The sequence below is a fragment of the Corvus brachyrhynchos genome, unplaced genomic scaffold, assembly GCF_000691975.1.
Source record: "Corvus brachyrhynchos isolate BGI_N302 unplaced genomic scaffold, ASM69197v1 scaffold11, whole genome shotgun sequence".
Taxonomy (NCBI): domain Eukaryota; kingdom Metazoa; phylum Chordata; class Aves; order Passeriformes; family Corvidae; genus Corvus; species Corvus brachyrhynchos.
This window is the reverse complement of record NW_008236965.1, coordinates 896,571-923,008: the sequence shown is the minus strand read 5'-3', so window position 1 is coordinate 923,008 and position 26,438 is coordinate 896,571. Positions and strand designations below refer to the sequence as shown.

The 26,438-nt window shown below is 35.4% G+C and overlaps 1 protein-coding gene across 1 annotated transcript in view; it reads left to right on the top strand.

Annotated features, from left to right (window-relative positions):
* IL1RAPL1 (interleukin 1 receptor accessory protein like 1) overlaps window positions 1–26,438 on the top strand; it is a 694,687-nt gene that overhangs the window by 78,389 nt on the left and 589,860 nt on the right. Inside the window, exon 2 of the mRNA XM_017728403.1 lies at window positions 7,480–7,585. Within this exon, the coding sequence (XP_017583892.1) occupies window positions 7,504–7,585 (82 nt within the window). The 5' untranslated portion in view covers window positions 7,480–7,503. The remainder of the gene's footprint in view (window positions 1–7,479; window positions 7,586–26,438) is intronic.

Genomic DNA, 26,438 nt, shown 5'->3' with positions numbered 1-26,438 from the left:
GGTTGGTACAGGGACAAGCATTGTTTAACATCTTCGTCAGTGATGTGGACATGTCAGCAATTTTAAGGTCCCTTCCCACTCAAACCATTCTATGATTTTATGTTTCTATTATTCTACTGCTATTGTAAATATTCCAGGAGCTCATTTAGTAGCCTGAAAACACAAACAGAATTATCCAACAAAAATATATTCGCAGTATTAAAACTTTGCCAGTTTAGGCAGAGGTGGAATTTCATCTCGATACAAGAAGGTGACTACTCACCCTCACAAAGCAAAGATACAGAGTGGTCAAGGAACCAACACAAGAGTAGGTAAGTGGTGTTACATACCTCGCATCCCAAAATCATGACGTAAATTGAGTGACAGTTACCCATGCACACAGATCTGGAAGGAAGGCCTTTTTCTTCTTTTGGAAGGGCAGCATTTCAAAATCACACTGATATTCTTTGAATTTTTCCTCTTTATCTGACTTTACGTATTTAAGACAATAAAAAGGGCGAATTGTTTTATTTATTATCTTCTACATCTCCCTTTAGAAGTTAAGTAACACAGCAATCATCTTCCAACTATCTTCCTTTAAACACTGCTGTTGAGCTAGACTTTTTGAATATTTTCTGTAAATTTGCTGCCAGGTTGCTATAATATTTTTTTTTGTTTTCTGTCCAGAAAAAGAAATTATGGCTTCAAATTTTCCATTGGCCTAATCCGCATCATGAGAACACATTTCTTATGTATCCTACTAGATATGTTGGGAACATCAAGTATGTTAGTCCAGTTTGGTTATATTTTTTGTTGAAAAAAACCTTTCTTGAGTTTCAGATTCTTATTTCTTTGTGAGCATGAGTTGTGAACTATTAAGAGGGAGGCATCTACTTCTAATAACAATACTAGACTGTTTTAAACTTAGGTTTAAGTGTTTCTTTATCTCAAGTAAAGGCTCCTAGAAATGAACAGAGACTCCTGTCCATCCTTTGTTCCCTTACCCTGATAGTAAATAACTCACTGCACTGTGTAAGGATTTTCTTTCCTGCTCTATTTGTATCAGCACTTCTGAGTGACTGAGCCACATTGGTGAATTATCTGGGACTGGCAAGGACACCCTGCTGGCCTTGATCCACAAGATCCTATTAGACCATTGGAAAGAGACTGTCATCTCCCTTTCTTATATCTTTCCTGAACCTGTACTTCCTCTTCTTAGCCCCTGCAGTTCCCCAAAACATATGTCAAATTGTTTTCAGCTATGTAACTATTTCAGTCTGCGGTTCAGAAGGACAAAATGTTCAACAGTTTCTTCAAAAGAGGTTTCTCAATCATATGATGTGTTAAATTTCAGGTATCTGCAATCTGCTACAATTTATTTGTCTCATAATAGTAAAAGGACAATCCAGAAATCTTGTTCATTACCTGGTACAGAAAAAAAAAAAACCCCACTTAATGAAATATTTAGAAACACATTAAGCAGTCTAAACAGTGTGCAAAATATGAATGTTTTCTAGTCCATCACATTCCGTTCAAATACTCTTGTTGATATTAGTTTTTTACACAGGATTAAGAAAATAATATTCAGCCTGTATCAGGATATTTTTTCATTGTAGAATAATTTTTGATTCTTTTATATGTTTAAATGCATGCTTCTTAATGGAAGCTTTTGGGAACAGTAGATTATATTTTCATATTCAGAGATATATGGAATAATCTTAAACTTCTCCAGACAGATTGCCATGTTTACTATGTCTTGTACGATAGATGGAGTCAATAAAAAAGTATCTTTAAAAGAAGGTAATAATAAGTACCAGGTTTAATGGGAAAAGTCATAATGCAGTCCGTTGGAAACCTCTCTAGAGGCTCCAGTGAGTTCCTATTCCAGTGTGGTCTGCAGGACAGGTGGCATATTGGGTTTTGTTTATCAAAACACTGTCATCATTCCTTCAACCCTTACTGCTTGTTTAATCATCTCCTTTGCTTTTTTTTTTGTCATGAACCACAACTTGCTTGAACTTAGGAATGGTGCTTAGCATGAAGAAACAAGGATGACTTGGAAAGTAAATGCAGTAGCTTATTGCCTTCCTGTTGCTTTTGGCTGGTTTCTCATGAGTTCATAACTTGGTTGCTGAATCTTTTTGCTTACTGGGACTCTGGAAAGGACTGATTTTATGGACTTTTGTATTTGAAACAGGTATATTTTCTTCTAGCTAACATTTTAAGAATTGCTTGGGTTGTCTCACCGTTCTAGGTCAGATCATGACAATGAATTGACACATTTATGAAAGCACATTAATTCTAATTTTAGTTTTTCCTTGAACTTTAAGAATTTAAAGAATTTTCTTTAAGTTGTTGAGTTATGTTCTGGACGTACCAAACTGTCCTTTACACCTTGTTAGATCTAATGTCATTCTATTCAGGCATTTGTGAAGAACTTCCACATAAAAAGAGACTATTACTGAACAGGCATATTTTTTGGTTTTTTCTTATGTATTCAGGTGGTGGTTCTTTGTAATTTTGTTATTCATTCATTATTTACTGGCACTTCCGTGTGATTACCACAGAACAGTCATGAAATACCTTGCAGAGTTCAGAGGATGTTGCAATTCTTTTGGTTTTTTTCTTTTTCTTTGAAGGGCATATGATGGAGAAAGATAATGCAGCAGTTTTGAACACATATAAAAAAACATTCTTCAAAGTTAGAACAACAGTATGGGAAGAAAAATTATTTTCAAATAATTAGTTAACAGACATCAGCTAGCATTAATAGGCTAACTGAGAATCAACCCCTTAAAGTTACTGTAAATGACTGAGCCCATGGAAAATTTCTTACTTCAGTTAAGTTTAATTCAAGTTTTGGCAAAGGCCCATAATAAACATAAGTAAAATAAGGAAATCAAAATTTTCTTTTCTGTTTTCCTGTCTTATGAGGAACTGCCTAACTATTGTTAATTTAATGTCTGCTGAGCTGTTTTGGGAAGCATGTGTCTATATGTATGCATTTTCCTCACAGTGAGTATTTATGACAATTGAAGAGGAAAAGCATTCTTGGCATTTCCCCAAAGAATTTTAGTCTTGACATACAGCTGTATTTCTATTTCTGTCTCAACTGGAAAATTAGATACTTGGTGATGCAAATGTTATGCTATGGCACTTTTGTGTCAAGCAATGACACCTTCTACAGAAAATAATTTAAAAAAATTATTAATATGCCCAGTTCAAATTTGTGTGCAATATATTTATGCAGAAATATTTAACATTTTTTTCAGTGCTTTGGTTCATGCAAACAAACAACCCACTGCTGAAAATTTGAAGTCGTGAATACTGCCTAAAGATGAAAAAATATTTCAATCTTTGCTATTTTACAAAGAAAAATCAACCAAAAATCCCTGTTTCTAAAAGACTTTCTTAGTCTACTATTCACCCATGGAGTATAGCAGTCTTATACCCAAAGGGTATGTAAAACATGCTAAAATCGATTCAGCTTAAAAACCAGCAATTAAGTTTATAACTACCATACATTGTCTTGGCTTTCAGTAGAAGTAAATGAAAATCAGAAAAAAAAAACCCCATAAAAATGACTTTTGTAGATGTACATGTAAGCTACTTGCCTATTGCTTAAAGAAACAGCAGACTTGTTCTGCTTGTTAAAATCCGAATTTCTTAATGTTCTTTTAAAAAAACAAATAAATTACAGCTAAACGACTAGTAAAATAATCTCTTCCTTAAAAAATTCATTGCTGAAAGAAGGCTATTTCCAATTCATGAGATATCACACTTGAGTTCGTGTTAAGAATTTGACTTCTCAGGATTATGCCTTTTATTTTGTTTTCTAGTTCAAAAGCTCTCTGAATATGTTACAGTATCTAAGCCTCGGGCATACTCATTGCAGCAGTGAAGGCATTTTCTGTTGACTTTGTTGACTTGTTGTGGGATTCCCCTTGGGATGTTCCGTTTATATTTTCTTCTGACTTGCTTATTTTGTTTTCACAACCAATTTCACAAGGGTGACATTTTCTAGAATAGTCAATTTCCGAGGCATTCACCCGGAACAAGGGACAAGAGCTGTTAAATATCTGTTTTGAATCACTCATATGAATAACATGAGGCAGATTTTCCAACCACCCAGACAACTTCCAGAGCTGTGAGGCACCAGCTCCAATAAACTGATCTTTGTATTTCCTTTGGTTGAGCGTTTGATTTTTAAAATGAAGAAAAGACTAGAAATACTTCTCCTTCATAAAAAGGAGTATAAACAGAAGAGAAGGGTTGGAAGGCTCTGGGGAGAGCCTATGTAAGACCTGATTTGTTGCTTATATTGCTGTAAGGAGGCAGTGGCTGCTGTTGGGAGTCATCCCTTCCTTCTTTCTTCCCTTTAGTAGTAAGTTCTTTCTGGTATTTCCAAAGACAATAGCAGACTTTATTTTCTAGGGATTTACCACAAGCCAGGTAGGCAGCAGCCAGTTTTGCTTATGCCTTTAAGTTAGACCTGAATCTCTGAGAATAAATGTACATGAGAATGGCTTCCATAGTGACATTTGAAATGCAATTTCTGCTATATTATTGTAATAATGGTTCTCCTTGTTGACTTGACAACTTAAATTCCTGATATATGCATGGGGCAAAATAAGATTTTAACTTACTGAACAGTTTCTTATTGATATTATTGTATTTACTGAGGCTCACTTTGATAGAATCAATCTTTATAGCTGCTCCACGGTTTCCTACAAAAATACCTATAAATACAAATGAATACATGCATACATATACATATGCAAATATATGTACATATTTACATTTGTTCACAGTGATCAGCAATATTATCTTTTGATGTATGCCCAAACAGGATGTGTTTGGATATGCTTTCACTGTCAGAACCTATTTACTGGATTTGTAGTTGCATAGTAAGATCCCGTAGTTCTTTGGGCAATATTTATTAGGCTCACACAGAGCAAGGAGCTGACTCTTGCTAGTACCCTGGAGGCTGAAGATATCAGCTTCAGGATTTCCTGCAGCATCAGTTAGTGCAGTGACTGAGAAATGAGATTTTGATTTCAGAAAACTTGACTAAGGTCTGCAGCAAAATGTGGCATAACACATTGTGGCATCTACTCACTGTGCCCCTGGAAAACTAACCTTTATTGCTAGCTTCTAAATTTCTAAAGATCTTTATTATTTATAACTGCCAGTAGTCATGCTATTTTGTTAAATTTTAAACTTAACTAAAAATGTTAGCATTACACATGATTTACCTCCTAGCAATCCCATATTTCATATTTAATTTCTAAGTTTCTTAAATTTTCTGAAGTAACATGAGAATGTAGGCAAATGAAAGTCTTTTACTGTGATGCTAAAATGCTGATGCTTCTTAAAGACAATGAATGAACAAACATTTGTATATTTTTCTGAGTACAAATATTGTTATAAAAACTAAGACATTACAAACTGTTGTCAAAATATATTATCTCATTTCCTCATCTTTATTAAATTCATAATAATGAATGTAGGTTTGTGCTTACTTCGGAAATGTCTTGAAATGTAAAGCTGTAATACGGATTATATACGAGGTCATCATTTTTTAAGCAATTCTTCCCATAATGTCTTTTTTCATACCCCTACTGTTTCTTATTTCTAACCTGTTCTCTTCTAAGATGAAGATATTTTAAGATACTACTTTCAAAAAATGTCTTGGGTACTCAGTAACCTAATTATCAATGAAAGTGCAAAAAGATTCACAGTCTCTTTAAAAATCAAAATTGTACTATGTGCTACCTTCCGAGAATTTGTTCAGTTGCTGTCCAGTGTTGTTATTAAAAGAGGTCAGGATCAAAACCGCGTTGGTTTAATCTGGGTCTTAGTTACAATATTAAAGAACCACTGATCCCAGCCCTTTCTCATCCCCATTAGACAAGAATATTTTTGTGTAAGCTACTCTAATGAATATAGATAGCATAGATAAGCTGCTGTCTAGCTTAAATAGGCAGATTTGTCTTCTTTTTCAACACACTGAAAGATAAGGTGTTAGCCCTACCAACCTATCCTGAAGAAAGTTGAAAATCACCATGACTAGATGACATCCTCTTACTTACATGAGTAATTAACAAAATGTTTAGTCCCTACTTTCACCAGAAGCTATTACCACTTAATCCCCACAGTAAGCACATAGAAATGCAAAGCTTTTATTCGCATGTTGGAGGTGAAGGCTAACACACAGTCTGTGTGGAGGGGTTTTCAGCCACTGAGAGCTGGCAGAAGGGGGTTTTATCCCTCGTGTGCCGACACAAAGAAGCCCGAGGGTCAATGCTGAAACCCCTCTGGAAGGCGGCACTCAGTGCCCAACACACAATGAAAAGGGGTGGAGCCCCTCACCCTGAAGGGGCTGTATCTTCTTGTCACTGTCAGGCAGGCATGCAGGCAAAGGCAAAGAAGAAAGAGAGGGGACGCTGTATGTGTCCCATGCAAGCTTAGTCTGGTAAAACGACAAGGACAAAGAGGCCAATTGGTAGGAGGGTCCAGGGACCTTATACTGGGTACAGAATAGGTGGGGAAAGGGATCTCAGCCAATGGATAGAGAAAAGCAGGTGGGATTGACAGGAAGGGAACCAATGGGAACAACACATAGGAGGGACTTAGGGAAGGATCCAATGGGGCGTCGAGGAACAAAGAACTTTCTAGACCTAATACATATTAAAGAAGGGAAATGATACATAACTTCATACATAAAACAGGAATGGGAAAACACTAACCAATTAGGGGAAAACATGCAAAAGACAGAAAAAGGGACTCACCGGTTCTCACCTTGACTGCGGTAGATGCAAACTTGTGTTGCTGACCACTGTAGGTGGTTGTCTGAGTTGGCCTCAGGAAACAGAGTGGTTGGAGCTCCCTGCACTGCCACATCTGTGCTTTGCTTATCTCCATTTTAGTGCAGTGAATATGGTAGTTTGAACTTGCATGGAGATTTGAGAATCTAAATGCAAGTTACAAGTGTCTCTGCTGGTTACTTTGATGTGCTCTTATTTTTCCCCTTTCTCTGTTCCTAAGATGATCAGAATTTTTTTAAATCAAATGTTTGGGGTTTTTTTGTGAATCTTGTGCTCAATTTGTGGTATTAATAAATAAGAGTAAAACTAATGAAGAAGGGCATTATTTTCTTTTTCCTGTTGGTGCGTGGAAAAGGTTATGTGATAAAAAGAGATAAAGAGATGTTTCAGGAGATCTGTTATAAAGTTTTAGCAGGGACTCAATGAATTTTCAATGTGTAGACAAAATTTTAGCTTAAGTTCCAGGGTTAAATGTAGTGTGTGCATGTGTTTGTTTTATGGTGATTTTAGTTTACATACTTTTTAAAAGAAAGAACAAAACATTTTTAGTGCCTTAAATTGATCACAAAACTGTATTTAGCTTTTCCACAATGTCGTTTCATGACTATTTATTTCAAGATTTTTTCAGCACCAATGTTCAACCAGTGTTTCTTTCTTTTTTGTGGTATTGTAGGAAGCAACCACGGAAAGACAGAAGATGAAAGCTCCTATTCCCAACTTGGTTCTCTTGTATGCTACTCTGACTCAGAGCTTGAAGGTTGTAACCAAAAGGGGATCAGGTAAGTAAATCTTTATCTCTGGTTACAATGTGGCTTGGTAAGAAGTGCTTAATGTTTGCAAGTATGTACTAGGATGTTGTTATGGTGGTTTGGAATATAGTTAAGAGGATTTCAAATTCTGCAGCAGAAAGAGTTGGCAGCTTCTATATATTTTTAGACTTTGTGTCATGTGGACTTGATGAAAAAAAATCAGATACGTAATGTGAAGTGAATACAACCATTCATCTGCTTAAGGAAAGTTCTTCCCAGAACTTTCTAACTTACTTAAAAGACTATGTTGCAATCAGTGTTGTTGGCTTACTGAATTTATCTGTTTTACTATATACTTTGGGAAATTAAGATTGTGGAGTTCGGGTTTAAGCAACATCAAATAGATCAAACACATTAAATTTAATAACCATGAAAAGTGAACAGCAAAATGTGTTTTTAAAAGGGATACCTAATATGTGGTTGAAGAGTTTAATCCAGCAAAGAAAAATAGTCAGTACTCAGATAGTTGGGTAGTTTTGGATTAATTTTTTCTGTGTCTCACCCTGAAATTCTAATTTTACTCTCTTTGGCTTTTCATTGAATAATGAAAAAAATAGGATACTACTTCTGCAACCTCTCTTGCTGTATTGCACTAAAGAAAACAAAATCCTTAATGAAAGTCTTAATTCCATGTTGTTGGGTTAATGAAAGTCTTAATCCCATGTTGATTGAATTAGTTAATTAAGTTTGTTTTCAGTTGTAAGTTTTCTTTTGGCATTGGAGTGTTTTAGGTAGCTTTTGTTGTGCTGTTCCAGAAGTCTGTCTCTGATCTATTTTTGTGTTTTGGTTGGTAGTAGTTGTAAACTGGTGCTTGGGGAGAACACAGCTCTTTATACATTTTTGGCAACATCTTAAATTATACCTCGCATTTTCAATGGATTATATTTCTAACAACAGAATGAAACAGATTATGTCTCCAATATTTTAGTAGCTGGAAATGTTGATGTAGAAGGCAAATGTTGATGTGGAAGGCAAATATGGAGTACTACTACAATGTAAGGTATTTCTCAATGAAAACTTGAGATTAAAGTATATTTGAGGTTATTTAAACTCAAGAAAACTGAAATACACAGACTGTGTGCAGAGCGAAGGATCTGGCAATGGGTTGATGTGTTTATAGGATGCTGTAGCCTAGATAGATCATTTAGATATCCTTTGAATGTGTCTGGCTAAGATTGTTCTTTTTAAGATTTAATACTTCTAAGTTTTAAGTCAAGGCCTCCTAATCCAAATTTAGTAGAAACATTGTCGGACATCTTAAACTAAATTTTACAAAGACATCCATTTTTAAGGAACTAACAAAAGTCCAGCCAACACCTGTTACTTAAAAGTGACAATTATAAGAACTTGGATTGTCTTTGCATTTTATTTCATAAATGTTTGCCTGTATCCTCTTCATCTGATTAACCAATGGAAGGAAAAAATGGTAAATATACAATTTAATTTATGTTTGGGAAAGTAATATAATTGCTGTCCAGCAAAAGAAAAAAACATACAAAATGTTTCAAGATATCTAGAACGTGTTTTCATCCTGGTGCTGTAATAAAAAGGAAAAACTATGATGGAAATCTTTGGATCATACCTTACTGTAACATGGGGTCTTGATGTTTTTGCATGAAATCTGCTTCTCCTGTATAAAGCTTCAGTTAGATGTATCACCATGGGGGCAGTTTGTTACACTGTGTGTGCAAAGGAGAAATGTCTGATTTACTGAAATCTCAGATCCTTCTGCCTTTGGCCATGTTGCTTTGTGATTTTAGATTTGAAGAAGTTCTTCAGTGGTAGGTGGACTGTAGTAATGTGTAGTGCTTCTTGGTTTGCTTTTGTTGTTTGGCTTGATTTTGTTTGGCTTGGGTTGATTTTTTTACCTCCCTTGGGTGCTCAGGGGGGGCTATTTTTGTAATCCTGAAGTGTTTCTACAAGGAAAACCTTATTTACTTTAACAGAAGTTTTAACAAAATAAGATTGAATCACCTGTACTGTGAAAATATAGATGGTTTCCTAAAGTTAGTGCAACTCATAATTAGAAGTAGGAAAAAAAAATCAACTTGGAAAGTAGAACTTAAGTTTTATGTTAATCAGAGGCAGAGCATGGTGAGGGCATGGTTTACATCTCTTCAGTCAGTTCTACTTGTGAGTGCATTTTGTCCTTGAAATGTCACCATGAAAGCAAAGTGACTAGCAAGAAAAAATAAGAAAAAAAAGAAAAAAAAAAGTAATATTTTTATACTTATGAATTGTTAGAAACATGGATTTTCAGTACCCACCTTTTCAAGATGTATTGCTTTTATTTACTTCCTTCTCTGTTGTAAATTACAGGAATATAATAAAGAAGTTGTTGCATTACTATGCTAAATAGTTGTTCTGATTGGGACTTACTCCTTCTAATTCGCTTTTGTTGATCCTATTTCTAATGACCAAACCTAAAACCACAGATCTTGTGTTCTTTATTTATTTATTTATTCAGTTTATATATTTTTATACATATTACATATTTTAAATATATTTATTGAATATATATTATTATATATTTTATGTTTATTTTGTATATTCAGTATTTGATATTAAAAAGAGATCTGTCCTTGAAAATATGTCTTTGCAATACTGCCAGTTGGGTTTTTCCTGCTAAAGTACTTCACCTCTTTTCTAAGTTTATTTATCAGCTGTGCTAAAAGGATAGTGAATAAAAGTATGAGTTTCTCCATCTGGTAGAGATATATTCCCAACCACTTCTCTTATTTTTCAAGAACATGAAAACCTACCTTCAGAAAGTCATTTTTTTAAAAATGCATAGCAATTCTGACTGTCTATTGGCTTTCAGGACTGAAGTTATATCATATAATTAGGTGTGTGTGAAAACAATTAGAATCAATATAGTATTCTTGGTTTTGTTTGTTTGAAAAGAAGGTTAAAAAGACTTTACAACAGAAGAAATCTTAGGTTGTGCTGCATTGGGTTAGATCTCTGATCTTGAGAGCAGTCCTTATCCAAAGCGCTTAAATTAAATTACTTAAAGGTAGTCTTTGAATCTTTCTACTGCTGTGTGCTATGAATCAGTTAAATATAATAATATAGGGAATAAAGGGAACAGCATTATCAAATATTTATTACATTAGCTAGAAAACATATTTTCAATTAGTTTGCTCACAGCTTTTCAACTTACCTGTTTAACACTTTATCTTGTATGATTGTGTTTCTATCTGACAGAAGATGCTTCTTTTTTTTCCCAGTTAATGTTTTAAATAAGTTCTGAACAGTTTCAAGCTACTCTTTAATAGACATTGGATTTCTTTTACATTGAGAGCATGTGATGACTGTGCTCATTACAGGAGAATGGATGGGTGAGCAGTTGTAGCAACAATTCCATTACTATGTACTGATGATGCTCGAAGCTTCTTCTTAATCCATGTATGCAAAAGACTTAAGCACACCCTAACTTCTCCTGTCAATTATAGTTGACCATACAATACCTACAAGTTGTAGTATTTTCTCAAGAAAGAAAGTATTCTTTGCTGCAGGCTTCCCTGTTCCAACCACTAACTTCACAGTGGACGTCGTGTTTATTAATTGGGTGTTTCAGGTATTCAGTGAAGCCTCCCTGAATCGGAGAGACTTCAGAGCGTGCAACAGTAACTGCAAAGAGGAACTTTCATTTGGCACATAGTAGATCTCAGATAAGATCTTCTAAATGAAAAGCTGACTCTTGCACTACTTCTCAGCTCCTTCAAATATCTTAAAGCATCTTCCTTCCTGTCTGATCACTGTGATCTGCTTGATGCAAAGGAAGAATAAATACTTAAAGCCTACATATTTTGATTCGTTCAGCACATAGTTTTACAGGAATTGATTTTTACAGGAATTGACTTAAACTTCAAAATATAGAAATTAATGCCTGTTTCTTAGCTTGAAACCAAACTACATATACATTTTTGATATGCCTAAAAAGTTGTAGATTTACTTTTTGTGGAGTTCAGTTCAGTCCTTGATAGTATTTTGGGAACTTTATGGTAATGCATTTCTAAATGTTTTCCTTTCAGTGATTTTAACCTGAAATTATCCAGTTTCATGGTTTGAACTAAATTGTTGATTTTTTTAAAGTCATGTGGTTTTACATCCATAGAAACTTAGATTTCTAAAAGTCTCTTCTTTACAGGTTGAATGGTATTTGATCACTTACTTGTGGTGAATAGAGTTTTTGGCTTATGAATTATTTAATATTCATCAAAGAGGAAGTAGGTTAGGAAAGAGAGCCTTATGCTGATGCGTATAGACTTTTTTCGCTATAATATATATGTTAAATGAAATACTTGAACACTTCATTGCCATCTGGTGGTTTTTTCCAAGGATGCTGAATAGACAAAAGAAAGGTTTAGGAATTTTTTTTCTTTTTTTTTTTTTTTTTTTAAACGTGGTAAAAGGGAAAATGTGGGAAAAAGTATGAAAAGAGATTTTATTACATAAAACCAATTATGAGCTGATCAGGACATTCAGGCAGTATTATTGTATTCACTTTTTTTCACGCTCAGATTGCCTAATAACAATCTGGTTGCCTTGTATCAAAAGCGGTGAGAGTTGTTATTACTGCCTCTAATTTTCTGCTTTTCTACGGATTATTTTGCATTATGAGTCATTTAACATTCTGTGTTCAGTTCTGCTATTGTTAATAGAAATTTTCTTTTCTAGATCAAATTTATTCTATGATGGAATGATTTAGCTGGAAGGAAAATGATGGGATTTTGGGACATGTATGAGATTCTTCACATCATTATGATGAGACTTGAGTCTAGATACATATTTTGTCGTGTAGCAGAAGATTACTTCTCTTTCTAATGTCTAGTATTTTTGTGCCTTAGCTATTATTACTCAATATGGGTGGTTCTTGTTGTTGCACTTGGATGAAAGATCAATATTATGAAAATAAGGTAGTAAAGACTTCAAGATGGTATCATTGAATTTTACTATGTTTTTGTAGGAGCAAAATATTAATTTTAATGAGGTAAAAATAAATCAAGAGTTTTGTTATAAAAGTAGTGGAATTCTGAGGAACAGACTGGAAATATATACTAAAATCTCAAATAGTTGTTCTTTAAGAACTATATGAAGATATTCTTCTAAATTATGGCCATCCATGAATTTTTATGATTTATTGCTCGTGAAATAATAATTATATTTTCGATCATAATAACATATGTATAAAGAATATCTCTGCATTAAAAGACAGCTGCTGGTTTTTGAATTTTTTTTTTAAGTGGAAGCATATCTGTGCAATATAGGCCTTAACATCAACAGAGCCAAGATTTTGCACCTCATGAGAAATGTCATAATGAGAATGCAACAGTGTCATTATAAAAAAAATAAGGAATATAAGTAAGTCAAGGGAGTATGAGAACACTTTGCATCTAGGAACAATTTTTGAATTAAGTTTACTCATTTGTGCTTAATCATTGAATTGTCACTATTTTACAGAACATATTTATTTATATATATATAAAATCCAGTTTACATGACCAAAAACAGTTTGCGAAATTGCACATAATTAAGTGCTGAGGCTTAGCAGAGATCTGGTACCCTGTATTTGAGTATTTTTATTTTTTATTAATTTTTTTAAGCCTTCCAGGTGAGATTTAGTGTCCTAATTGTGTGGTACTACATAAATAGTCCTGTTCTTCTTAATATCTCCCTTTTGGTAATTCCATTCTGGTTTTAATTCTGCTTGTGTTTTGGTTGCCTAAGTATTTTCCTTTTGGCTTCTTGTCAAAAGGTAATTAGTTAATGGATGTCGTATTGGATCTGGTGTTCACTGAATAGCAATAAGATGGTTCAAAAATAAATTAATGTACCTGTTGTTTTTTTTATACAATTTATAAGCAGAACACTCACATATAAGGTACTCCAGGTCCTGTGAGCTTGGAGCAAAGCAATTACAACAATTAAAGGATATGCTTCTTGTAAACCATAGGAGTTTATGTCAATTGATATTAATGGCTCCTAGCTGTTGTTTTCACTCTGTTACAGGATGTTAGTTTTCCATTATTAATTGATGAGACTTGTGGCTTGTTGTGTGGTTATGCAGAACCTGACATAATATTTAGAGTCTATGTCTGTTTGATGTACAAGATTAATTTCCATGAGCAATGACTTTTTGAACTGGAACGATCAAGACTACTGTTATTACTATTAAAACTTTTTTTCCTATCTCTCTGGTGACAGCAAGAAAAAGGATAGTGAATATCAGTCCTAAGCAAATATGTGTGTACCTTTCTTATTGCACTGGGGAACGGAATTATTTTTGCATCATGACCTGATTAAGAAGTGAACCTTGCTTCTTATGAGGATTGTTTCAAAAAACCTAATTTTGAATTGGCACATAAATATGCAGCCTAGTTTATGCTTGTAGCTGTGGGGCTGAATGGGGAAAACTCTGAGAAATATTTTTCTTTTTGAGGGAGAAGAGAGAAAAAGATGAGGCTGAATCTTTACAGTTAGAAATACAATAGAGATAAACAGAAATCCTTGTTTCATTCTCAGGCAACTTTCTTATACTGTGATCTATTAATTCATTCCATATTGATTTTATTAACACTAATATTCTTCTGTTTTATCCTAAGAATAAAAGATGTTTTAGTTTTCTTTTTGTACCTGTTTTGTTTTGATTTAAAGATGGTTATTCCTCCCCATTTAAATGTGTAGTAGAGATCACTGTTTAATTTTTAATGTTAAAACTTCCTCTTCATGGTTGAAGAATTAATTAACTGAGTGTATCCACTTCCTTGGATTTTTCCTAATTATGCTGTAAGATAGTTGTGTGTTAGTGGAGGAGGGGGTTACTGGCTTTCTTACTTGCACATTTCTTTTAAAGGTAGAAAACCTTCAAAAGCAATACAGTAATGGATTCAACTGAAATAAATGATTTCTTCTTATGCCCTCTGGGAGACAGGCCTAGATGATCTAGAGATGCAAAGATTATGAAAATGCTGTGCCTCCTTCTTCAACACTTGCACTCTTTGTCCTGAACTTTCATTGTCTATTGGAGACAACTGTGAGAGAACTTCTGAAATAATCCACAGAAAGTTTTTACAGCTTGCTATTACTACATGGCACCAGGATGTCAGAAGAGCAATTAGTGTCCTTTAGCACCTCATTTAGACATCAAAAGTATCCATATACCCATCCTGCAGTAATTCTGACAAAGCCATTTACACCAATTTTGGTATGATCCTCAATTTCTTTCTTAGTTTATGAAGGTAAACCTCCATTTGATTATTGTTGGGTGAAAAGGCCTGACTTGCTCTTTGTGAATCAAGAGATAGTGGAAGAAAGTAGGAGTGAAGAATCAACTTATTTAGTAAATTTCTGCATATTAAGGAAATTAGAGGGTTCCTTTAGAATATGGTTTTGAACATGAGGTTTGTTTGGGTTTTTTTTTCTGTTTGCTTGTTTATGTCAACAGTATATGGGAAGCATTAGATTTTTTAAGAAGAATAATATTTTACAATACTGCATATTTATTTAGCTACAGAATATTTTGTGTTGCACTGCTACGATGTAATTTTCAATGTACAGTTTTCATTTAAAAAATGCTGAATAATATTCTTGATGGAAAGAACACCAAGTTTTGCTTGTTAGCTTAAACAGTGCTTGGGCATGGGGATGGCTTGGCTCCAAAGGTCTCTACTCTGCTTTTACAAGCTAAGGATGCTATTCAGTATGTCAGATGAACAGCAAATATGAGGATTGTGTACCAAAGGGTAGTGGGGAGACTATACTGTAAAGAAAGAAAGAAATATAATTCTCTTCCAATGGAGAATTTGGACAGTAAGGAATGATTGCATCTCAAGCATAAATCCTTTGTGACACATTACTTATTTTGGAGACTCTATGAAAGCAATAACTGTTACTTTTCCTGCAAGCATTTATGAACAGGATGGCTGGCATTTTAAAAATAGTTATATGACCTTTTGTTGTTTCTAGGATCCATCCTGATACTTTTCAGAGTCCTGTGAGATTGTGCATAATACCACAGTATGTGAAAGGACTGTCTGTGTTTTAGCAAAGGGTCAATGTTTTATAATGTGCAATATATATTAAGAAATGACTAATGGTAGTAAAGGAGACAAAACAAAATCGGAAGCCAAAAGGACAGTAATAGATATTCTTACATAGTTCGGTCATTGAGTTTTAGTAGCTGCTTAGGATGACTCTTTTCTTCCACAGTCCCTATTTTCCCTGGGGAACTGTTAGTGATTGTTTTACTGATTGGCATCTGTTGGCAAATGGCCTAAAACATTTAAAAGAGCCAGTGACCTCTGATCAGAAATCACTGTTGCAGAAGAATTATTTATTTGAATATTATCCTGTCAATTTTCTGTGGAATAATGACTGTGGAGAATAAGAAGGAAAAAAAACCCTCAAGGACAAGTACTGGCCATCTGATGTATTTGTCCCTTTTATTTAAGTGTACTCAGTTGTGAAATATTATTAAAATATAGATATAATAGGGGTGAAAAAAGGTTCTGCCCATTAGAATATATTTTGTTGTTATACCTAGAGGAAATTAAAATTTATTAAATCTGTCCTATTAAAATACTCTCTGACTTGCTCTTCCTGAAGGATAGAGAAAGTGCTACCAGTGCTGCATACACAGATATATGAGAACCAGCTAAGCCTGAAAAGAAGAGGTTGTCCTTTAGATTGAAGTTCTGAATTCTTCATCCATTCTTGTTCAGACTCGTTTTAGCTGTGACGGTCTTTGCTCCAAAAGCAGGATACACAAGCTCTTGTAAGATTTGTATTTTTATAATTTTTTTCAAAGTATTTTTTTGCAATTATGAGAAATATCAGACTGCTGTCATGGTAAATTGCAACACAGTTAATGTTAGTGGAGAGATGAGTGCTCCTGTAATTTCATCACCTTGCTCTGAATGCATTACTCATGTCAGGAAACTGTTGGTTGTACAGATACAAAGCAGACAATTATGTCGAAGTGATCTGAAAATTCATTTAGTGGATTAGCTCACTTCCACAAATGACTCTTTTTCATTCTTGCTGAAAAGGAGCAGGTTTTACTCTCTTTCAAATCTATTTTAATTCCAGTTAAAATACTTCCAATTGATAATTCCAGTTTTGATTACAGAGTCATTTAGGTTGGAAGTCAGCTCTTAATATCATCTAGTACAACCCCCTTGGTTCAAGCAATGGTAGCTACTGCAGGTTGCTCAGGACTGTGCACAGTTGAATTGTCTTCAGGACTTTTTACTAAACAGTGTCTTTTTAAGAAATTTAGGAAAACGTCCTAAAGGTTATATGTACATGCTGCAGACCCTTTGTTTTTCCAGATAAAAATTTCCCTGAACATACTCATCATGGGTTGCCTCGTCTTCCAGTGGAAACTGTGACACGTTTAGGCTAGTAGCTCTGAATTGCTCTAATGTGGAGTTGCAACATATTAAGAAAACACCTGGAGCTATTCATGTCAGGTTCTAAAATCTGAACTACCCGCAAGCAGCCTTAGTTAAAATTTCTTGGTACCTGCTCAGAATGTTCAGTTCTTTCACAGTAAGATTAGGTATCTCTTGAAAACTACAAATATATTGAAAGTCTACTGAAACATGAGACAATAAATGAGGCATGTATGAAGCTGCATGAAAAAATGAACATATTTAACATTTAGCATTTTACTTTACCATTGCTTTCCTGCCTCACTTTTAACCATAGTTAATATGCTTATTAATACAAGGAACACACTATTTTTCTTATGGGAAAAGTAATTTGCTAATGCTGGGCATCCTACCTTTGAACACTTTTGTATAATTCAGTATATTTCTTTTTTTTATGAGGTTTATCATAGCAAGTAAAACAAAGACAGTGACTTTGGGATATTAAAAATAAAAGAGCAGGCCATAACATACCAAATTTTTTAAAAACTAGCAACATACATGGTTTGGTCAGATCAAAAGAGAGCAGCCAGCAGTAAAGCTATTGTTAATACTATTTTTAAAAAAGTACAAGGTAGACTTGTCTTAAATTCCAGATTTTCTGCTGAATGCCATTGGTGGTATAACCCAGAGTGAATTCTGAAGGCAAAACAGACAGACAGGGAAGAATAATGCAAAATCCCTGTATATGTATGTAGAGATATCTGTGCTGTGAGGGAAGGCTCAGTTCCTTCCTACAGATCGTGGAGCCTATGGTGACACTGTTAAGCTTTCACACAGCTGATAGCTGGGGTGCAGCACAGCAGAGGAGGAGGGGAAACATGGAACAGGAGTGTTAACTTCTGAGCCCTTTCTGATCAAAGAATCTGAGCCAGGTATGAGAAGGAGTCAAACTGTCATTTCTAGAAGTGACTAATGCATAGCTCATGGGTTCACAAGGGGCAGGCCAGCATGGAGGCCAGTGAGTGCATTGCTTTCATTCTGCTGGCTGTGCCAGGCACTTCACACACTCTGCAAAAATATCACTTTTTTTGTGTCGTATGTTTATTTTTGCCATTGGCAGGGTTTAAAATGCAATTTCTATTTTTGTTATTCGAGAGACAAAAGAAATCTTAAACTTTGTATTTTTCTAGGAAATTGAATAAGGGTCAGTAACAAGACATTCTAGTTCAGTAATAAACATTTTTTGAAACAATTATTCAGCAGAAATGCTAGCTGGTATGAATTTACAAATATGCATGCTTTCATTCTTTAGTGTACTCCTTCCTGCGAATTTTTAGCAAAATGAAACTATTAATGGATGAAGCAGGAAGCTTAAAACTAGAGAAAGTCTGTAAAAAATTCCATGGCAAACCATATTTGTCAGAAAATACATTTTTATTGTGAGAAATAGCTCTCATGTCAAGGAGAGAAGGAAAAAATTGCTTCTGCTGATTAGGAATGATAAAATAGGATGGCTTATTTTTTTTAATGATAATATTTTTTTCTCTATACATTTGAAATATATACCATAAAATCCACTTAAAAATAATATGTAATGTTGGAGATTAGGGAAAACACTTCTTACTTCTTTTTCTCAAATTTTCAAAGTAAACAAATTTATGACAAAAATATTAATAAATTAACATTAATTATTGGTTCCCTTGAAATAGCCACCGTTACTGTTATCTGAACTTTTTTTCTTAAAATTCCTAGTTAAATTATCGTAAGTCTGTGCAATGACATAAAGATAATGAGATGTCATAACAAAAAATAGTTTGGACAGGGTGTTATTTATCAACCTAAAAATTTATCACTAAGAGTTTGCTCAACAGTACATCAAAATGCCAGGTCATTGCCCAAACACTTTCACAAAAAAAAAAAAAAAAAATTAAACTAGTGGACAATTTTCAGGATGTAAGTGACTGAATCTCAGTGTGATTACACTTTTACAATGCCTAGAGAAGCTGTTAGCCCTCCTTCACAATAACACTTCATGAAAAAGCAGCTCTCCTATTATCATCTGACTAGTGTCGTGCTATCTGTAATTCAGGGAAACGGAAAATAAATGAAATTTTATGCATATTTAACTAGCTGGACTGCGTTATTCATTCATGGCTGTGTTTCAGTTTGTCACTGTTAAGTAATGCACGTGTAATAAACCTTTGCATTTGAAAGTAGCTGATACTCATCCATGTACAAAGCCAGCATGTTTTGTGTGTGTCTGGTATTGAAGATGGTTAAAATGCTGCTGTCCGTACCAACTCTGCAGTAGATGGTGCATGGAGGATCTATGATGGCTCATACCTACAAATGCTACTGCTTTCACTAGGGAGTATTATTTATTCATTTCCAACTGTGCTTGAACAAGACCATTTGAAAGGATTGCTTTCTTACTATAAAAATATTGCTTGTTTGAAACATCTCAATTTTTTCTTTCTGGTAACTCATGAGATCCAAGGAAAATATTGAAGTCGTGCTAAGTCTCCAGAAATAATCACTTTTTCTGCTTGATTCAGTGGTTGGTTTTAGTTGTTCTCTGTGAGTCAGTCTTTCACTACAAGTTAGATGAGAAAGAAATTCAGATTCCGTAGTACTTTTGAGCCTTTTTCGCATTTCCTTCCTTCTGTATAGATGTACAAGAGGAAAGATGTTAACAGGGTAAGGTAGTTATCCATCACTGGACAGCAAATTGTTAGATGTTCCTGGGCTCAGAAACTCAAGAAAGGGTTTAAAACCTGTTTTTCTGTGACAGGATATAGTCATCAACTTCAAGATATTGTCAGTTGTGATCAATAGAGAGAAAGAGTTTGTCTGCTGCACATAACATCCTACGTAACTGTAGGCAGTGCAACAACCCTCCTCACCAAAAACATTGCTGTTGAGGATTTTATGTCCAAGTTCTGAATTACTTTTCCTGATAGAGACAGCTGCAAATGTTAGTAAACTATAGGAACTCTTGGAAGTGAATTACTGTGACAAGCTGTGCCATCTGGGAGAGGAATCTGGATAGGTTGGATTCATGGGCTGAGGGCAGTTGTATGGAGTTCAGTAAGTGCAAGTGCCAGGTTCTGCGCTTGGGTCACAACAACCCCAGGCAAGCTTGGGGAAGAGTGGCTGGAAAGGTGTCTGGAGGAAAGGGACCTGTGGGTGCTGGTCAACAGCAGCTGAACATGACCCAGGTGTGCCCAGGGGTCCAAGAAGGCCAATGGCACCTGGCCTGGATCAGCAGTAGTGTGGCAGCAGGACCAGGGCAGTGATTGCCACCCTGTGCTTGGCACTGGTGAGGCCACACCTCAAATCCTGTGTCCAGTTTTGGGCCGCTCACTACAAGAAAAGCATTGAGGGGCAGGAGTGAGTCCAGAGAAGGGAACAGAGTGGGGGAAGGGGCTGGAACACAAGTATGATGAGGAGCAGCTGAGGGAGCTGGAGGTGTTTGGTCTGAACAAAAGGAGGCGTGGGGTGGACCTTATCACTCTCTACAACTGCCTGAAAGAAGGTGTAGACGTGGGGGTCAGGCTGCACCGAGGTTCAGGCTGAACATCAGGAGCAACTTCTTCACTGAAAGGATGGTGAAGCATTGGGATGGGCTGCCTGGGGAAGTGGTAGAGTCACCATCAGGGGAGGTGCTCAAGAAATACCTGGGCGTGGCACTTAGTGAAGTGATTCAGTTGGCGTGATGATGTTCAGTCCAAGGTTGGACTCAATGTTCTTAGGGGTCTTTTCCAACTTTTATGATTCTATGTAATTTTAAAAGTATATGATTCTCTAATTATTTACTTCCATCAAAGATGCTTTGTTATACTCTGAGAACTTCCCAGTTATTTTCTTTTTCTACCTGCAACTATTAAAAATAATTGAATTTTTGTTTTATTAGGTTGATTTCATTGATATGTTCACTGAAAATAGCTCTTTATTTTCTCTCCCATTTGCCTGATCTTAATTTCTATGCCAAATTTAATATGAAAACTTTAAATCTTGTCTCTCGCTTAGGGGAAACATCAGGCATCAATTTCCATCACGCTCTAGAGAGAAGAATAATGTTTTACGTATGCTTTGTTCACAGTCCTTCACTGCTTTGAGCAATTCTGAATGGCCAGTCACATATGAGAGTAGTTTCTGTTTACATTTACTTCTGTCAAAGCAAAGAAAAACTCTTGCCTTTTCCTCCTACTTGAAGACTGTTGTTGCTGAGTTTCATTGTGTTTGTGGATTGGTTATGGATTTTTTATTTTTAACTGTAGTTAGTTTTGGTATAAGCAGTGCAGTGCCGTATATTTTTTTTAAATTTTGGGGTGAAATTGTAATACCTGCTGAAAAAGTCTATATTTGACTTGTAGTAAATTGACACAATCTAAATATGAATGATCAAAGTTGCCTGTATGTATGAAATATAAACAAATGTGGAGCCAAATTCCATTACCTGGAATCTACCATTCCAGTAACTGGTGTGGATTTCCTTTGCTACAGTTGTTAGTAGAATAATATTGAAGTGCTTTTTGACCACAACTGAAGATTTTTTTTCATATTTATGTGGTTTTGTTGGCACAAAGGTTTAGTCATGAACTGAAGATGGCTGAGCCAAGTAATAGTTTAGATTTTTTCAGATTTCTTCTATAGGATAATTCAGGTTGGAAGAGATCTTTGGATGTCTCAGGTTTAAAGTAGGGTCAGCTCTGACATCAGGCCAGATTTCTCAGGACTTTATCCATGTGAGTCTATTAAAACTTCCAGGGACAGAGCTTGCACAAATTCTCTGGGAAACTGACTCAGTTACATATGGACTCTTGCCTTCTGCTAGGAGTCTCAAAATACTCTTTTATAGTTCAGAATGACCTAATGCATGAGTTAAAAACTAAGTCTAGTAGACCCAATATCGTAAGAAAATCTGAAAAAGGGAAAATAAAGGCAAAATCAGCCAGTTGATAACAGGCTTGGTTATCTGCAGTAAAATAAAGAATTAATCTAAATGAAAATAAATTAACTTTTTCCTTAAAAAAAGGCTTTATAATGAAATCAAAAGAGATAATTTAATATTCTATTAGTTCAACTTTCTGCATAATTTAATTTTTTTCTTTTCCTTAAGGCAATTTACTGCTTCTGTTAAAGGCTAGTAGGGATGAAGTTCCTGACGTAAGTAGAAACCTGATAGACCCATCCATTTTTTATTTTGTTTACATATAAAGTTATTTAAATTCATTGCAATAACTTAAAAATTTGTTATATTAAATGAAGGGTTTTTAAAATAAATTGCAACTCTGATTTCTCTAATATATTATTGGTTAAAATAAGACCTTTGAAACAAACTGTGTGATTGGGAAGAATTCCATGAAGTGTAGCTAACCCTGTCAATAAAATTTCTACTATCAGAAAACTGTTCAGTTGATAGGTATTGAGCATACTAGAATGCATCATTGAAACAATGAGTGATACTAATTATTGAGCAAGAAGCTTGGGTTTTCATTAGCTAACTTGTGACTATCTGAAAGAGGGCAATAATACTTAATACTTACATTTTGCTCCTCAAGAAAAATAAAAAACCCTCCCCAAAATAATCACAAAATCAAACCAACTTTTTGTGTGGTTTTAATTCATATTACTCCTTTTAATTAGAATACAGGCACAAAAATCCTAGATCACAAAATTTAAGCATTCAAGAAGCTCCAGTATGGTTAGGGATGTTTTCTGTTTCAGATTGGATCAATGGATAATATGTTTTCATGGTAAGCACTAAAAACATTTGCAGATGAATCTCCTTGACCACAGCTGACTTTTCAACACCATTTAATCTATAGTTTAAACTTTTTTTTTTTTAAAAAGTAGAAAGAGCACTTTTTCTGGTCTTCTGAATTGGGTATCACGGGATCTAATACTTTCCTCAGGACTCAGCTGGGTGTCTGTCATGCTCAAGGATGAACCCTTGAAACAGTGGTCAGATTATGTAGGGTTTTCTTTGTTTATTTTCTTTTCCTTCTGATGTTGGTATCCAAATGGATTAGTGTGTCATCTGAGGAGCTAATCACAGGTAATTAAATTGATTCATGTGCAGCTGAACTCAGAGTCTTAAAGAAGGGTTGAACTGCTTCCACTGGAAAAAAACAGAGATAAACCCTGGGCAGAGGTAGGAGAGGAGACAATTTAATAACAAACAAAAAAGCTCAAACTAAATGAAAAAACAAATTCTGAATTAATTTTGTTTTATGTAACATTCCATTTTACTCAGTTCCCAACACAGTTATATAGCTGTGTCTGAAAGGATAATTAAAATAAAATACAAATATAATTCTAAAGCAGTGTGCTTCATGTTTAACAGTGGGACTTCAAACTGGTTTTTACTAGTGTTCAGTTAGTGATTTTCTCTCAGTCTTGGCTGCCTGCAGGTAACATGGGATTATAAAGAGGTGAAGCACTTTGAGATGAAGGGAGAGCTAATTTGTTTAAAACAAAATCTGAATGAGGAACTTTAAATTTACCTTGCAATGAATTGCAAGTCCCATACAAATTATCAGTGGTGTCAGTCTGCTTCATGTATGTGAAATATCTACGTAACGTACCAGCTACAACTGGAGAGAGAGAGAGAGAGAGATGAAGGTGCAGCATCAGTCTGAAGAGATCTCAAAATATAGTAATTTGGAATCTTCCAGTCAGTTATATTTAACTGCCAAATACTCCTTATTTAAAACCAGCTATGTTAGTTTATTTCAAATGTTGGAAGAACTGGGGAACATATTTACCCTGAACAAGTAAAAGGTATAACTTAAATATTGAATTTAATATAGTTAAGTATGGCAAATATATTCCCACATGAAATATTTTATAAGAAAAATGTTAACTTTCCAAATTAGATACTTCCATGAGAACTGTGTATTTGTTAAAAAAGAAAAAAAAAAAAAAAAGGCAGGAAACATAAAAATTCTCAGTCTTTAGTCTACCAAGACAATTTTATAGCTTTTAACTAAATGCAATCTAATGTTCTTTACCTTTTCAAGTCTATTACTTCCTTCTTTCTGGATGCTCTCCCTTGTTTCTACCCAACAATCCAATTTTTTGGCAAGTTTCCCTCTTCACTTTTGAGCTGTTACTGATCTTCTCTCCTTGACAATCTCTGTGAACAGAAAGTACTTCCTCTAGTTGCATTTCAAGATCACTGCTCTTGACAATCAAATTCCTCAAAAATCTTTAGAATATGTTCAGAACAGAAGTAAATCTTTTCTGCTTAAAGAAACTCAGTAGGTTTCTGGTGAATTGTACATCACTTTGATCTTTAGCATCAGAAGAAGAAACAAAATGGCAAATTGCTCAATTATAGTCCTTAGGAATCACAGAATCATAGAATGGGTAAGGTTGGAAGGGACCACATCTGGTCATCTGGTCCAATCTCCATGCTCTAGCAGGGCCGTCCCAGAGCACGTGGTATAGGACTGTACTCAGTTGGCTCTTAAATATCTCCAGTGAGGAGACTCCACAACTTCTCTGGGCAATCTGTTCCAGTATACAGTCACTGCACAGTGAAGAAGTTCTTCCTCATATTCAGGTGGAACTTCCTGTGCATCAGTTTCTGCCTGTTGCCTCTTGTTCTCTTGCTTGGCACCACTGAGAACAGCCAGTGAATAAAATTGCCACGCTGCCCCTCAATACCAAGCAAGCATTGCATGAAGGCACACCTTAATGTGATACTTGGGGTCTGGGATCAGCCTTCGCATCACTGTGGGAACAGCTAAAGAGATTACAAGACCTTTTTGCCCCACCATGTCCCATTGAAAGGTGAACGCAAACTGTCCTTTTCTTCCTAGTGCCTCGTCATGTCCTCTACTGAGGAGAACGAGGAAAAATGCCGTTCTGTGTTTCATTGTGTCTGCAGCCTGCAACATCAATTCAGAGCTAAGTACTTTCTGAAAACCATGCTGGATAACCTGTTATCAGTAGGTTTGTGATAAAGGGAGGAAATTTTATTTGGATAGTAAATAAAAGTTGCAGAATTCTTTATTTCTGTCCCATTCCTTTTCAGTAAGTTCTGCTTTGGTTTTCAGAGTGCCACCTTCTCAGCTTAGTGCTGTTTGTGTCCTCCTTTCTCTTCAGCCTTTCTTTGCCTGCTCTGTTTCTTTCTTAGTGTCTATATGTACCTGTGGCAGCTACTGCCAAAGACCCTCTCCAAATCATTTTTCCCAACTCACATGCTAAAACAACCCTTAAGTTATGAAGGCGGGTTATGAAATGTCATTGTAAGATCCTGCTCTACTTGGGTTTTGGCCCTTTCAGAGCTTTGCCTTAAAGGGCAGGAACATCTTTTCCTTGCTGGAAGCTGGAATTCCAGACCATTGCACTGTATGCCACGGATCACAGAGGGGAATTACCGAGGCTCCCAGGGTGCTGTTTCTACCATGCCTCACATGGGAGCTGTGCAGGTGACAGGGTCCTGAAGCTATGTGGGCTCTCAGAGCAGACAGCAAATGTTTGTTTGCTGGACATTTTCAAACACATTCCCAGCTCAAAAAAGAGGGAAGAAGGAAAGGGAAGCGAGGAGCTGACAGAATCATGGAATGCTTGCAGCTGGAAGGGACCCTGCACAGGTGTTATGATCCCATTAGGCAGAGATGCCTCTGCCCCAGTGAGGGTGCAAATGAGAGCATATGATGACAACATACGGATTTTGTTTAACATGGATTTTATTTAACAAGAAAGGGGAGATAGAGAGAAAGAAATAAGAAAGAGGTGTCTGAGAGAGAGAGCAGAAGATAATCACTTGGTACTAGATAATCTTTAAGGCCCTTCGTTTCATTCTGTGATTCTAGAAGATGTGTGGATGTGTATTTTAATTTGATATTATTATTTACTACCAGTAGTATCTCATCTTCATCTTAGTGTTCTTCTTCTTCACTACTACTACTATTTCTTTTTCTTCACCTTAGTCATTCTTATTTTTCTTATTCTTCATATTGTTTTTCTTATACTTCTTCTTCTTCTTCTAATTTTCCACTAATATTTCTCCCTGTTCATCATCTTCATCTTCTTCTTCTTCATTTACTACTACTACTACTACTACTATGATTTCTTCTTCTCCTTTGTATTCTTCTTATTTTTATTATTCTTATTCAACTTACTATTTTTATTATTCTTTTTCTTCTTATTATTTATTACTACTCTTTCTTCATCATCTTCTTATCCCTAGTCTTGTTATTCACGGTTTTTTGGTTGGTTTTGGTTTTTTTTTCTTACTACTACTGTGTCCTAAGCCCAGCTTTCATTGTAATGGGAGGATGGTTTGTGTGGCAGTCCTGCTGGGCCTGGAGGGAGATGTCCAGGCAGAGGCAGCCCGTGTGGCTCCCTCAGGACACCGGGCAGGCTCTGGGCCAGCCGCCACCTGTGCTACTCCTCCAGCCGTGGCCTCACGCAGGGGCCGCGGCACAACG